Below are 14,958 nucleotides of genomic sequence, written 5' to 3'. Positions count from 1 at the left end.
ATGTAATATTTATATTTTGTAAGACTATTGCATGGTTTTGCAATTACTTTTGTGTTTATTATAATAATAAGGTCATTTTTGGTTCTTCATTTTTTTACATTTGCATATTTAATTAAATTTCGATTATTAATAGATTGTTTCATTATTCCATTCCTCCTGGCGTCGTGACTCACTCCAGGGGTCACTTTCTCCACGACGAACTTGAGCTATTGGTTACGATTGTCGGCTGGTATATGGTCGTATGTTATCTTTAACTTAGATCTGTAGTGGTGTGTTAAGGGGAAGTGCATTTTTCTCCTCTAGCACGTTTCAACCCCATAGAGGAAAAAAGAGAAAATCAAGGTGTTACAGATTTTGTTTACTTATCTTTGAAATGTTAGGTGTGTGAAGGTTGATTCAATTAGGAAATGAAACGAAATAATACATATTTCACTATTTTTATATACTTTAACATATTTACATATTATATACAATACAACATTGTTCATTTATTGTATTTAAGACGTGTGTACACGATTCGCCATCGCCATCCTATATTTAGGCGCAGTGTTCATCGAATTGCTTAAAAAATATTTTCAATGTATTCGTAAATACGAACGGCATTTCCAGGATGAAGAAGATAAATTAATATAGTATGAAATGGAGAAAATTCTTGAAGAAAATGCAGTGTGTGAAATAATCGAATCGAAAAATAATTTAAGTAATCTGGATTAGTAATAGAAAATTTTAACGCATAAAAATAAAATAATACGAATAAAATGACTAGAGACAACATAGCATTATTAGAGAGAGCAATAAAATATTTTTTAGATAACTAACAGATGTAACACCAAATATTTCAAAATAATTATAGTGATCGATGTTTTGATTTTTTACCTTAACATTATATTGCGATATACAATCTGTGTACCAACAATTGAAGAGTAACGAACTTATCAGCTACATTGTAAATAATATTAAAAACAAAAAAGAAAATTTAAGTAACATTATAACTATAATAACTATTCAATTTTTTATTAACCTATTCGTTTTGTGTCATGTAATAATATTTACGAAGAAATTTTAACAACCTCCTCACAATTTTCAACAATTATTGAATCCTTTAAAGCGAATATTCTTATGTCAAAATGGTTAATCACGATTCAATATTCAGAATCTATGTGTCATATCTTTAGAGATGCAGGCCATGTATCAAACTTTTATGGTTTAAAAAAAATATTGTCATCTTGGCATGACAGTTTGACTTTTTTTTTTAAATAAAATTTAATTCGATGGGCATTTTCAGAGCTTACGTACTAAATATTGTTACGTAGCACAATAAACTTCGTAATAATATAAAATTAAAAACTAAGACAATTAAGAAACGCCTTATTCATAAATATTGGAAGATTAATAAACAGTATAATAATCTTGTAATATGTAAATGACAGGCGTTTGCGCGGTAAAACATAATACGTACAGATAGGTTATTACGATTAGATGTTATTAAATAGAGATATACATGGCAAGCATGTTTGAAGTATTCATAATCCGATACGATAAAACAAAGGTAACATTCCGATGATTTCCAAATTAAATAAATGTTTAATATACACAGGGTGATGGTTATAGGTGTAAAAGCATTTAAAGGGGCGAATTTATAGCTCGTTCCCTGTTGTATCAATCTATTGTAAGGCATATTCTAAAATCAATGGTTTTAGAAATAAAAAATAACGTAAGTAAGAAAAAACGTTTCGGATTATTGCAATTTAAATTTAATTATTACTTATGTTCTGTCTCTACAGATTTCGTACTGCTAAAAGTTATTTGACTGTCGCATTCCAATGGAAAGAATTAATTAATGTAACATAATTTAGAGTGGTCACTTTATACAGAATGATTGGAAAGAAGTCTAAAAGCACTATGCTTGACGAGCTATATATTCTCACCTTTGTAGATTGTATGTCTGAACAAGTAACACTATATGTGTATAAACATTGTTTAAAATTTTTAATATTTTGAATATATCAGTGATTTATACAACGTATCACTTTTAAGACAATAGTTTTAATAGGTTATGTTTACAAAGCAACTAAACATAATTCTATAACCTCTATCAAAGTTTGATCCCAAATACACATAGTTGTCGCAAAGTCCGATGTTATGATCCTAAAACCGGATTATTCCAGTTTTGATCATTGAAGTCAAAATTATACAATAGACCATTAATTAGGTCGAAGTCACAAATAATACATTAATTAGTCTTTGAAGGTAAACCCTCACGCCTCACGCTTGTTTTGGATGTTGCGTGGTGGGAGTTGGAGATGGTTTGAAACACTGCAGCAGAAAAGCCGTGTACATAACGAATGCCACGGAAAGTGCTATCAATGCATACATAAATATATTGAGCTCTGGCTGACGGAATCTGTTCTTTCGAAGCCATTCTAATACTTCAACTTCAGACATTATGTCGCCTGGAAAAAAAGAAAGTTTTTAAATTAAATTTATTAAGATATTTAAAATTTATTTGATTTATACCATACCTCGGTATATGCTAGGAAAACGTTTCCTGAAGTACACTATTGCCGGTAATTTTGTGACGCCCCATTTACGTGCATACCGTGGGTCTTGCATTTTCACAAATGTTATGTCCAAATTATCCGTTTCGCTATCTATATTCTCCAATTTATCCAAAACTGCTCTACTTTCCACGGATTTTTCATCTAAAGCATAAATAAAAATAAGTAATGCATTTTATACTGTTTTTTTTATCAACAGTTACTTCGCTAAGATATTTCATAATTTCGTCTATTATTATTAAATCTACTAATAATAGTAGTCTTTCTAATGATGGACTACAAAGGATCGATAGATAACTAATGTTATATGGATATGTATATTTATATTACAATTTTTCAAAATCTACAGGATTACATTTATTTATCAATATTTAAAAATAACTTTCTACATCAATTTCATCTTTTCAACTGTAAAGCATTCCCAGCTGGACATAGGCCTCTCCCTTAGATTTCGAATAGACATACCAACGACTATAGCAAAAATCTGACCTTGTGGGTGGACGTTCGTAGTTGCGTTTAGTCACCGTAGTCTTTCTTTCAGAAATTTGAGACCTCTGCGGCCAGTTCTGCGCGCTATGTGAATTATTTGACAACGATGATACATTAAAACGTACTTTATAAAATGCTACTTACAGAAATAAACAGCTAGAAATTCATTCTCTTCTAAAAGTTTATCCAACATTTTTCTATTCACTTCTTCAATTTCGTTTTTGATTTCAAAAACGTCTTGAGAAGTCAGCCATTGAAGCACTTTATCCACATGATGCAAATCACCATCGTACAACATCGGCACACGTTTGCGGAAGTATACCAACGACGGAATATTAACCACATTGTGTTTAGCTGCCGCTTCAAGACTTGCTATTTTAACAAAATCAATACCGTACTGATCGACTTCACCGTCGATTTGTTCAAGGGCTTCGAGAATTTCTTCACATTCTGGACAATCTTCATCGTCATCTAAAATAGCACGTTCAATTAAATTCATTTATAATATCATTATTCATTCCTTTGAGCTATGTTAATATTACTAATATACATATAATTATAGTAAATTTAGTATGTTTCCTCACATGTGAGATCAATCAATTTGCCAACCAATCAATTCTTATAAGTATCTCCAAAGGAACTGAACTTTGGTATAATACACGAGTGTCGTGTCATCATTGCATCCATAGGATGTCCACTACTGGGTATAGGCCTCCCCTATAGATATTCTATAAGAGCTGTTGGAAGCGGCTTGCACCCAGCGTTTTCTGACCACCTTAATTAAGTCATCGTGGATATCCTATAAGGTGCTTGTTGGTCTGGTTATAAAAGATACAGTATGTAAAATACTTACAGAAAAATACAACAAGTAAATGTGATTCGTACAGCAGTCTCTCCAGCATTCTGTCATTAACCGATTCTATTTCGTCAGCTAGCTCGCGATTATCATCATCTATGAGCCATTCTAAAATCGATTCCTCATTCTGCAAATCACCTTCGAAGAGAAGCGGATTACCGTTTCTGTTAAATTAAATAATATGTTAACGGTTATTTTTAAATTAATTTAACCAGGCCATTTTGTGGCTTGGCTCTTTTAGGGATATACGATCTTAATTATCTTTGTAATCAGCCTGTACTGTTGTTTTATAGAACGAATGTAGTTAAAAAAAATATTTTGCTAAGAAGACGTAGATGTGATGATGTAAGGTTAAGATCCTCAAATTATATTTGATAATTGAAACATAGTTATTTCTGGACATCTAAAAATTTCATATAGAACCTAAATACGTAGTTTTGTAAAATATTTTACCGGAAATAAACCATAGCAGGGAATGTTTTGATAGAATATCGCTTAGCGAGTTGAGGATCTTGAATTTTGACCATATGGATACCATAAACATCGCATTCATCATCTATTTTCTCTAAACCTTCAAGTATATGGTCACAAATATGGCAATTCAATTTATCTGCAACAAAAATTTCTAAAGTTCAAATCATTTCTTTTGAAGATCGATGATAACTTTAATAAAAAGTAATATTACAAAAGTAGACGGCCAAATACTGCGTTTCTTCAACCATTTTCTCCAGCATTACTCTGGTTATGAGTTCTATACGATCCTCTGTCTTTTGAGTAATCAACCATTGGAGCACCTCTTCTTCTTCAGCTAACGATCCTTCATATACATTTGGAACATTATGCTCGAAATATACTAAAACTGGAAAGTCAGTTACACCATATTCTTCGGCAATCGAATAGTCTTGTGTCTTTACGAACTTTATATCATGCCTATCACAGTCATCATCTATGTTTTCAAGTTCTTCTAATATTCCAGTGCATTGTTCACAATCTACACTATCTGAAACACATAATGACTTTTGTTAACTAAATATATAATTTGTTATAAATAAGACTCAAACCAATTCTCAAGAAAAAAATCGTTCTATGTTCTAAATACCAACTTTAAACGCATATCAAATAACTTAAGAAATACAAAACATAATGATTTCTACGGAATGTACTAAGATACGCAAACACGGGATGAATTTACTAAAATGAGCATTCATGGAGCAACGGACACAATAAAAACATCTTTATTACTACAAAATTGTTGAAATATGTAGTTATGTAATGTCATTATTCCAAGTGCATTTCTTTCGAGAGATGTGTACATAGACGTGCTTCATGCAACATTTGTAAAATCAAAACGGGATACAATTAGGACACGGGTCAAACTCAAAAGGGATGGTACCCTCAAGGTCCTGCCCTTCCTCGTCTTCGTGGATTCTTTCTTTCTTTCTTATAGTCTTTTGCATCGCTCGCATATTGCATATTTCGCACAATGTTTTATTCCCTAATAAAAATATACATATTTATAAATATTTTGATTAGTATACGTTACCTAATAACCTGTAGTCTTTTTAATAAGAAAATGTTAATTTTTAAAGGACAGTAAATATGTTAAAAGTTAAAATTCATAGAAGAAAATAATGATTCTGGTAATCTTGATATTAATTAGCATGAATTTAAGACTTACAAAAATAAACAGCTACTGATCCTGACTCCTCTATTAAGTCGATTAAATCTTTTCCTTCCAAGGCTTCGATAATATCTCCAGCTGGATTTTTCTGTGTCAATAACCAGCTGAGTAGTTGTTGTTCATCATACAAGTCACCTGCAAATAGATTCGCATGTATGTAATTTATAATATCTCATAATTGGCGTTTAGTTCGGTATTCAACAAGTACCTGCGTAGATGACAGGATCTTTTGATCCCATTTTGAAGAATAGAACTGCGGGTAAAGCGAAGACGCCATATTCCTTAGCCATCTGTCTGTCATCGATTTTCACAAAATTAATACCGGCCCCATCGGCATCGTCGTCAATATGTTCGATTTCAGCCAATACTCTTGGACATTGCTTGCAGTCATTACTGTCTAAAACATGTAATACGTGAAATACGACTTAAATTTCTACAAATTAAAAAATATGACAAGGTTTTGGAAAAGTACAAAATATTGTCTCAGTAATTATACATCATTAGATAATTGAAACTAATTCTAAAAACTGAAAATTAAATCAGATTGAAAACTTACAAAAGAACACTGCTACGTAGTCAGAAGTTTGCCTTATTTTTTGAAACATTTTTCTGTTTACTTTTTCAATGTGATCAGTTAACTCCATGTTCTCCGGATTGGTCAACCAGTCTAATATTTCCTCTTCATCGTCGATGTCTCCGTCGTAATTAATGTATTTTGTTTTTCTGAAGTATGTGATGCCGGGCGGATTACGGAAGCCGTATTTTTTTGCCATTAAACGATCACTACATTTGACAATTTTTATTCCATACTCCGCCGCCTCGTCGTCGATTAATTCTACATGCCTTAAGACTCTTGGGCTGCCCGGATCATCGTCTCTATCTGCAATTATATTTTTAATACAATTTTCATCCCGATTTAAAACAAAAATATATTTTTAAATAATTAATAACCACTTACAAAATACAACTGCTAAAAACTCTTTAGTTTCGATGTATTTGAATAATGTATCTCTATCTATTTCTTCAATAGATTCGTCCTCTTTTTGTTTAACCATCCAGTCGAGTACTTCGGATTCGTCCAAAAGGTTTCCTACAAATTTTTAAAATCACTTCAATGCTGAAATCCTACGCGGTGTCAAAGATATTTTTTAAAGAAACCACATCCATTTGAATCCATTAAAACTTACCAGTAAAATCCAAAAATTGGGCATGCTCGAATGTAACTAACAGCAATATCATGCTGACATCATTCGTGTGTGAAATGAGTAATAATGAATACAACAATATAAAATTGTATTTATTTAACAAAAAAAAGTATTAAATCGCAGCCGTTTTAACAATTAATTGTAACAAATAAATAATAAAACGTCCATGCTGAATTTCGAACAAACAATACAACCTATTATTTGATACACATCACCAACCCTGACCGAGTTAAAACTGGCGAGTTGAGGAGATAAATATTTTCTTTTCTCTTATAGCATGAAATACCTTGCAACTTGCTCAGTATATCTCGTTGAAAATATTTCATAACAATTACACCGTGAAGCTGACATTTTATCGTTTGCTTTTGCTAAATCTATGTTTATAACAATAACAAAAGCTTTAAAATATTTTCAAGTGGTTATGTGTCAGATGTAACATAAATAATGAGTGCTCATGAAGACTAGAAAACTAAATGAACATGAAATACTTAAAACAATAAGTCTTTCAAGATGATACGGCAATATGCATACAATTAAAAATGCCTTTATATTGATTTTTCGCCACACCTCGAACGTCTAAATATTGGAATTAAATTATAGTCATAATAACGATTTGTACACCTGCTTAAAGAGTTCTACAAATTCCAATATTTAGCTTTGCAGTTTTACTTATAAATTATTATTATTATATTAAGATGAGAATACTTAAAAGTTTTGGATCTGAATAAAAGTTGTCACTTGGTTTATGTGATAAAATTGACTTAAAAATAATCAGATTATTATATGTTATTTGTAAGTGTTTTTCCAAAATTTGTGTACAAAGTATTAACACGACATACAGATCTTACGGATGTTGATAAGGATCAAGAGAAACCAGATAACCAAAAAATAGAGAGTCTGACATAATTTAAGTACAATCAATCAATGAAGCTTGTGATGATATAATTTCATTTTCCCTTGATACCTTACATGTGTTCAGTAACAATATACTTTTTACACTACGGCTCTAATAATATCAGTTACCACCACCAAATATTTTCAGAGCCGAATAAACCTTTTTTTCCCTTAGGCCTGTCCGGTTTAGCTGCGAGAGCCTTATTTTTCCCTTTAGTCAGTTTTTCCAATGCAGGCTGTTTCTTCTCGAGTTTCTTTGGCGGGACCTTTGTTGGCGTCGCTTTTGCTACTTTTGTCGGACTCTTTACTTTAGTGGGACAGCACTGGTAAGATTCGTAAGTGATTTTAGGGACCGCCGGTTTCGCTCCCAATCCAATGTAGAAACAGCGATCGCCTGCAGTCAGTAAAAATTTGTTGTTTACAACCCGTAAAATTGGAAAAATACAGTTACAGTTAACTGGGAGTTAATACTGTGCATGTTTATAATTTATGCGCCTATTTGTTATGAGCGCTATTAATTCTAAGTATTATGTTAGTATAAGAACTAAAACATTTAAATTGGCAAGCGTTCGCGAATGACTGCAGGCGATAGCTACTAAGGACCCATGCGGGTTCCGTTATTCGACCATGCAGATGTGTGACTGGGGTACATCGGTGCCTCCGTGCAGGGTCATCTCTCAGGGTCCAACACTACCAATTTACCTGTCAAAATTTGTTTAAATCGACCGAAATAACTGTAGATTCCATTTTCGTCATCATCGTCATCTTCATCGGTGCTAATTCTTGTATCGCTTTCATCATTATCCTCTTCCTCATCATCATCGTCGTCATCCCCGTCCTCATCATCATCTTCGTCATCATCATCGTCGTCGTCGTCATCACCGTCGTCGTCGCCATCATCGTCGTCGTCATCATCATCGTCATCATCGTCGTCGTCATCATCATCATCGTCGTCGTCGTTGTCATCATCATCGTCTTCATCGTCATCATCGATATCATCATCAGTATCATATTCATCCTCTACGTCGACATCGTCATTATCATCGTCATCTTCGTCTCTTTGATATCCTTTTGAAGATTTTGCTTTTAATTGTGATGCTTTATATTTATTTCCGGATTCCTTCCGTACATTGGCTTTGATGCTGTACATATTGCGTCTATTTCTTACAAGACCTGAGGCTTTATCACCATCTGCATTGGCCATTGATTTAGTATTAGTATTCTTTTGTCGGTGGCTATCTTCACCTGCAGGCATTAGTAACTGTCATGCAAAATGACGTAGCTCAAACATTCAGTAATCAAGGCATAAGATATTATTTTTTTTATACAAACATAAAGAATGATGTCATGCATATTGTTTGAAACGACGCTTTAAGACATATTTTTTTTAAGAAATAATAAATTCAAATTTAAAATGGATGTGGATTCTTACTTTTTTGATCTACAAGCCACTGGAGAACCTTATTTTCGTTCTTTAAATCACCTATAAATGGGATAAAATCTTAATTATAACCCTTTATACTGAAACACGGACTCAATTCAAATAAAATCGGCAAAAGTTGTTTTATACAATATCAATAATTAATTTGTTAATAAAATTACCTAGATAGTTATCTTACTTAGTATAAATTTGACATAAAGAATATCTGTTGATTCAGCACATATAAATAATATACAAATTTTAAAGTAGCGAATTATTAATAAGTAAAATCACACAAAAGCACTTACCGTCGTACATTATTGGCACACCGGTCTCATAGTAAACTAGAGCCGGGAAACTGAAAATACCAATATCCGATGCCAGCTTTGAATCTTTTGACTTAACAAATTGAATACCGTGCTTATCAGTGTCATCGTCGATTGTTTCTAGTTCCTCCAAAATATCATCGCAGGTGTCGCAATCTTCACTATCTAAAAAATTAAAACAATTTATTCACAATTCCTTATTACCATGCAGAAAAAGACCTCTATTAGTCTTATCATTTTTCAACATTCTAGTTTCAAAACTAGCAATGTGTTGCGCCTTCTCTCTAAGAGAGGGTTGGGTTGTAGCTCGGACATTTGGTACGCTAAAAATGTAATCTCCAATATTAATGTTTTTAATCATATAATATTTATCGCTTTATATTTTTGTTGCACATTTTAAAAATAATGTTAGTTGGTCTATAATAAAAAAGTGTATACATTTCGCGTCAAGCCATATATATATTAAAACAAAAGTACTACTTACAAAAGAACACAGCAAGATGTTCAACATCGTCAATGAGATCTTTCAGCGTTTTTCTATCAACATTTTCAATTACATCTGGTTGCGAGTCGTGAAGTTCTAAAACCCATTTCAATATAGCTTCCTCGTGCATTAAATCACCTTCGTAAATCGTCCTGAATTTATGACGGTAGAAGGCCAGAGCGGGTAATTCAGAAAGGTCATATTCCTTATCCACACCCTCATCAGATGTTTTAACGAAATCGATATTTTTCTCTTCACATTCATCGTCAATATTCTCTAGTTCACTTAATATTTTCTGGGATTTCTTATCACCTTCCCTATCTGAAATTTTTCTGTTTTTAAAGTAACAAAAAACACAAGGTGATTTGGAATAAGCTACGAAAAATACTTACAGAAGAATACGACAATATGATCATTTTCTTCTAAAATTTTCTCTAACATTCTGGAGTTTACTTCTTCAATTTTCCCAGGGATTTCAAGAGTGTTTTCATCAGTGAGCCAAGCTAGTACTTCATCTTCGTCTTCGATATCGCCTATATCAAAAATCTATTTTAGTATACAATCGTCTTAACAGTATCAATATATAATTTTGTTAATATTAAATACGTACCTTTGTAAATGAGTGGATCTTTGTTTCTGAAGAAAACGAGGGTAGGGAAGGTCTTAATTCCATATTTCTTAGCAAGTAAAGTATCTTCAGTAGTCACAAATATAATACCGGTTTCATCCAATTCGTCATCAATGTTTTCTAATTCTTCTAGAATATTATCACATTCCTCTCCTTCTTCGCAATTACCACCTGATAATTTTTAAAAAATATATTTATTGCAAATTTGTATTTAAGTTAAAACTTTATTATTTTACTACAAATATAAATAAAAAATAATTAATTTAATCAAATTTTAACAAGGTTTCACCTAATGGCTTACTGCTCTATTTTAATTTATTACTATTTTATTATCGAGTTCCTTCTTATAATATGAATAGTTATAAACTAAATATTAAATAAATTGTATACATTTTTATAACTGTAATATTTAGTTAATAATTTTAAGAAAAAAAAAACACTCACTGAAATATACAACCACATATTCATGCTCTTCAATTAGATCAGTTAAAATTTCATCAGTAACTTCTTCGATGGTTGCACTATTTTTTTGTTCAATAAGCCATTCCAATACTTCATCTTCATTCATAAGATCTCCTTCGTATATCGCAGGTATATTTTCTTCGAAGTAAACTAAAGTAGGAAGGTGGTCTATTCCGTATTGTTTAGCTTCCGCATCATTATCGATTCTTACAATGACGATTCCCTCTTTTTCTAGCTCATCGTCAATGTTTTCTAATTCGTTTAAGATACGAATATCTTGCTTATCATCTTTATCATCTGTAATTAAAAATGAAATGTTAATTATCATATTATTATTATTTTTCATAACCAAATTGCATTACATAGCTTTTTACTTACAAAAGATGACAGCCAAATACGGCGTACTCTCTATTAACTTATCCATCATTTCGTCTGTAACTTCTGGTATCTCACTGTGACGTTTTTGATGCAATAACCATCCCAGCAATTCATCTTCTTTCATCAAGTCACCCTCGTAAATATGCGGAATGCCTTTTTCAAAAAATACCATTGTTGGTATATTTTCGATACCATATTCCTTAGCCTCTTTGTCGTCGTCAATTTTAACAAACGCGATATCATTCTGATCACACTCATCATCTATGTTTTCGAGTTCTGCCAAAATCTTCTGACTTTTCTTCTGATCCTTATCATCTGAAAATTATTGAAAGAACTGTACTCATTTTTATGTCAGTACTGAATATAATAACTAAATGAAAAACCATTGCTTACAAAGAATTTATTTCGACACAAATTGTTAAAAATAAAAACGTGTCTAATTATATTAAAACTCCTATATGAACAATTGAAAAGATAAGAAATGTTTATGATTGTGAAATTGTATTATATTTAAAACCGATTTATTTATAATAGGTGCTTGAAATATTAAATTTCATCTGAATTAAGGCATAAGAAGTATTCTATGAGAATTACTTACAGAAAAGTACGGCAACGTAAGGCATTTTTTCAATTATAAGGTCAAGCATTTCATCTGTGATGTCCTCTATTTCATCGCTTTCGGCCTGGTGTCTAAGCCAATCGAGAACCTTTTCCTCTTCTTCTAGGTTGCCTTCGTAATAAGTTGGAATGCCTTTCTCGAAGTATAAGAGTGTAGGAACTTTCTCAATGCCGTACTCCTTTGCTTCGTCATCGTTATCGATTTTAACGAAGGCAATGCCGAGTTGGTCACATTCATCATCGATATTTTCTAGTTCGTTTAATACTTTCTGTGATTTGCGATCATTGTTGTCATCTGTTGATACAAAAGTCAAATCGTTATTATTTATTGTAAATATAATGTGGAATGTTTTGTGTATTATGTATAAACATTTTCTTACAGAACAACACCGCTACAGTTTTTCCATCTTTAATCAAACGATCCAGCATTTCGTCGGTGACATCTTCAATTTCATCTTTTTCAAGTTGATCTACAAGCCACTCCAGCATTTCTTCTTCGTTCTCCAGATCACCTACATAATTTAAATTATTTTGATTATTCTTGTTGTATAAATAACTCGATTAATATATGTCTGTATCTTACCGTCATAAACATTAGGGATTTGTTTTTCAAAATAAACGATGGCAGGAACATTGTCGATACCAAACTCAATAGCGGCTCTCTTGTCATCAATTTTTACAAACTGTATGCCGTGACGGTCGCAGTCATCGTCTATCTTTTCTAGCTCACCTAACACTGTCATCGATTCTTCATCGCCATGATCGTCTAGAAGGTAAGTAATTAAAATATTTTATGATAGTCATCACCATTACAAAGTAGTGCTGGGCACTATACTTAAAAAATTGGTCTACAGTGGTGATGACTGAACTATTCTTCCACTGATAAGTGCTTTTCAAGTTCAGTCATCATTACTTCACTAGTTTACCAATTTTCTTGTTCAATATTTACTAAACACTGTACATCTGTACTTACAAAATAAAACAACTAGGTTGTCTACGTTTCCTATAAGAGTGTTGAGAGTTTTGGCAGTAACGTCCTCGATGACGTCCTCTTCATCTCCGGTCGACTTGTTTGCAATTAGCCATTCCAAAACATCTTCTTCCCGGCTCAGTTCACCTGTAAAGACGTAATATATTTGGACCTTTATTCATATAATAAGTAGTTATTCTCTACCTGTAAATAAAAGCGCTTAATTTACTTTAATTTTTATCGGAACCTATTATATAATAGAAACCATTTCAGTTTATTTATCAACTTTAAAATAATATAATTATCTGACAAAATATAAATAGACTTTAGCTCTTAGGTTAAAGCAATCTAATCTTGAACGTAAAACTTCTAAATAAAAACACATCTACGTGTCTAATGTTCCATAACAGTTACTCAATTACAATTTAATTCCATGATATAGACGCGAGCAAATAGTGAGTCACAAACCTTCGTAAATAATTGGTATTTGATGCCTGTAGTATACTAATCTTGGCAGTTCTCCAAGACTGTACTCTTCGGCTAGCTCCTCGTCGTGGATCTTCACGAAGCCGATACCGAGTTGATCAGCTTCATCGTCAATGTTCTCCAACTCTTGAAGGGCCTTAGCACATTTCTTGCACTCGGGTTTATCTGAAACGTATCAAATTATTACCTGAGATTTCAGAACGAACATTTATAATTGAAGTCATTTTCCCTGTCATGCTTCGTAAAGGATTTGAAGCAGTGCAGTTAAGCGCAATGCTCAGTGAATAGAGTGCATTAAAAGAAAATTAAATAAGTGTACGCTACAGTAGACCTCGTGTCGTGCAAGTGACCTATTAACTTCAACATCTCTATTTCAAAATATCGCGTGACAATAAAAGCGGGAAATGTGCTGAGTGCTCGGAGTCTGGCGTTTGTCCTGAATGCGCATACCAACCTAATTTCACAGGGTTCACAGAAATCCGCTACAATATCTATTCTATTTTCATTGCTATCATAGCAACAGTGAATGCGGTCTCAATTATTTGTAAACCGATATAAATAGTCTCTACATGAACAAACTTTACAACATAGCATGCTCCTGTTTCTTTGCAGATTTTCGCCTATCAAATTTTAAGGTCAAAGTCATTTATTTAAATAAACAATTTTATTTTTATGTTCGTGTAAGCATATGTGTAGTACAAGGATAAAATGTAAGAGTACGTTTTCAGTAATTTTCAGTGTTATTTAAAGTAGCGGACGACGTACTCGTGACAAGTCGGTCCGTCAATCCGAGCTGGCTGGCAAGACAGAAATAGGACGGCTAAAATAGCTCGCCGCACCGCCAGATAATGCTAACGCGATTTTGATTCTAACCTTCTCTTGCGCCGGATGGACATGCAGATATAACGTTGGAAGGTACAAAGAAAACATAGAACAGCGATAGACAATAGACAGTTCATATAGATGACAAACAGTGAATTGACGAAGAGAAGCAATTATGCGGTGCACATGCCTGTTGTTTGTAAAGCAATCTATCATTGGTGTGATTGCCTTTGGCAAAGGAAATTATTCGTCCGTCGCCGCAACGTATGTTTCAGTTGTTCTCTAATAAATTTTCTTTATATTCCCGATAGCTGCAGTTATAATCTTCGTAGCAAGCTATAAGCAAATCATAATTGTAAAGTTCTACTCTAAGAAGCGAGCAGCTACGGCCACACCGACATTAAAATTCATGCCGCGAGCTGAAAACCTTACTTACTGATCGGCGGACTGCAAGTTCTGAGATCGGGACCTACGTCAAAAACACAGTAAAACACACGGCACGATTATTTCCTTACAAACACTTTCGACGTCTACAGTTCAGTAAAGCAGTACAGAAAAGAATAACTACTGAATGACTAGAATTTTACAATTCGCTTTTATTATGTTAGTTAAGAAATTAGCTCAAATTTTTACCACAATAGCTGATGAACTGGTTAAATTACAAAAACGCCCACGGAAGCA

General features: G+C 32.7%; 2 protein-coding genes across 2 annotated transcripts in view; both read right to left on the bottom strand.

Annotated features, from left to right (window-relative positions):
* Positions 1-1,785: 1,785 nt before the first annotated feature.
* The window catches only part of hlk (hulk), a 32,109-nt gene continuing 18,936 nt past the window's right edge, over positions 1,786-14,958 (bottom strand). The window contains exons 4-26 of the mRNA XM_068775173.1: positions 14,714-14,746; positions 13,438-13,620; positions 12,973-13,116; positions 12,583-12,765; positions 12,380-12,511; positions 11,980-12,294; positions 11,382-11,696; positions 10,986-11,300; positions 10,524-10,712; positions 10,306-10,446; positions 9,914-10,234; positions 9,412-9,594; positions 6,543-6,674; positions 6,141-6,464; positions 5,793-5,981; positions 5,582-5,719; positions 5,297-5,398; positions 4,589-4,903; positions 4,357-4,513; positions 3,901-4,067; positions 3,192-3,518; positions 2,523-2,702; positions 1,786-2,453 (exon numbers count right to left, since the gene is read on the bottom strand). Of these exons, the coding sequence (XP_068631274.1) occupies positions 2,266-2,453; positions 2,523-2,702; positions 3,192-3,518; positions 3,901-4,067; positions 4,357-4,513; positions 4,589-4,903; positions 5,297-5,398; positions 5,582-5,719; positions 5,793-5,981; positions 6,141-6,464; positions 6,543-6,674; positions 9,412-9,594; positions 9,914-10,234; positions 10,306-10,446; positions 10,524-10,712; positions 10,986-11,300; positions 11,382-11,696; positions 11,980-12,294; positions 12,380-12,511; positions 12,583-12,765; positions 12,973-13,116; positions 13,438-13,620; positions 14,714-14,746 (4,673 nt within the window). The 3' untranslated portion in view covers positions 1,786-2,265. The remainder of the gene's footprint in view (positions 2,454-2,522; positions 2,703-3,191; positions 3,519-3,900; positions 4,068-4,356; positions 4,514-4,588; positions 4,904-5,296; positions 5,399-5,581; positions 5,720-5,792; positions 5,982-6,140; positions 6,465-6,542; positions 6,675-9,411; positions 9,595-9,913; positions 10,235-10,305; positions 10,447-10,523; positions 10,713-10,985; positions 11,301-11,381; positions 11,697-11,979; positions 12,295-12,379; positions 12,512-12,582; positions 12,766-12,972; positions 13,117-13,437; positions 13,621-14,713; positions 14,747-14,958) is intronic.
* Positions 7,809-9,014, bottom strand: LOC137931648 (clumping factor B-like). The gene is made up of 2 exons (XM_068775121.1): positions 8,386-9,014; positions 7,809-8,077 (listed from the first exon to the last, which is right to left on the bottom strand). Exons 1-2 carry the CDS (start codon positions 8,936-8,938, stop codon positions 7,809-7,811), a joined length of 822 nt encoding a protein of 273 aa, XP_068631222.1. The 5' UTR covers positions 8,939-9,014.

Source organism: Battus philenor, unplaced genomic scaffold, assembly GCF_028537555.1.
Source record: "Battus philenor isolate CCGP_79_NKW_IND1 unplaced genomic scaffold, ilBatPhil1.0.hap1 SCAF_8, whole genome shotgun sequence".
NCBI classification, from domain to species: domain Eukaryota; kingdom Metazoa; phylum Arthropoda; class Insecta; order Lepidoptera; family Papilionidae; genus Battus; species Battus philenor.
Note: the sequence above shows the minus strand (reverse complement) of the source record. Positions and strands in the feature narration are given on the sequence as shown.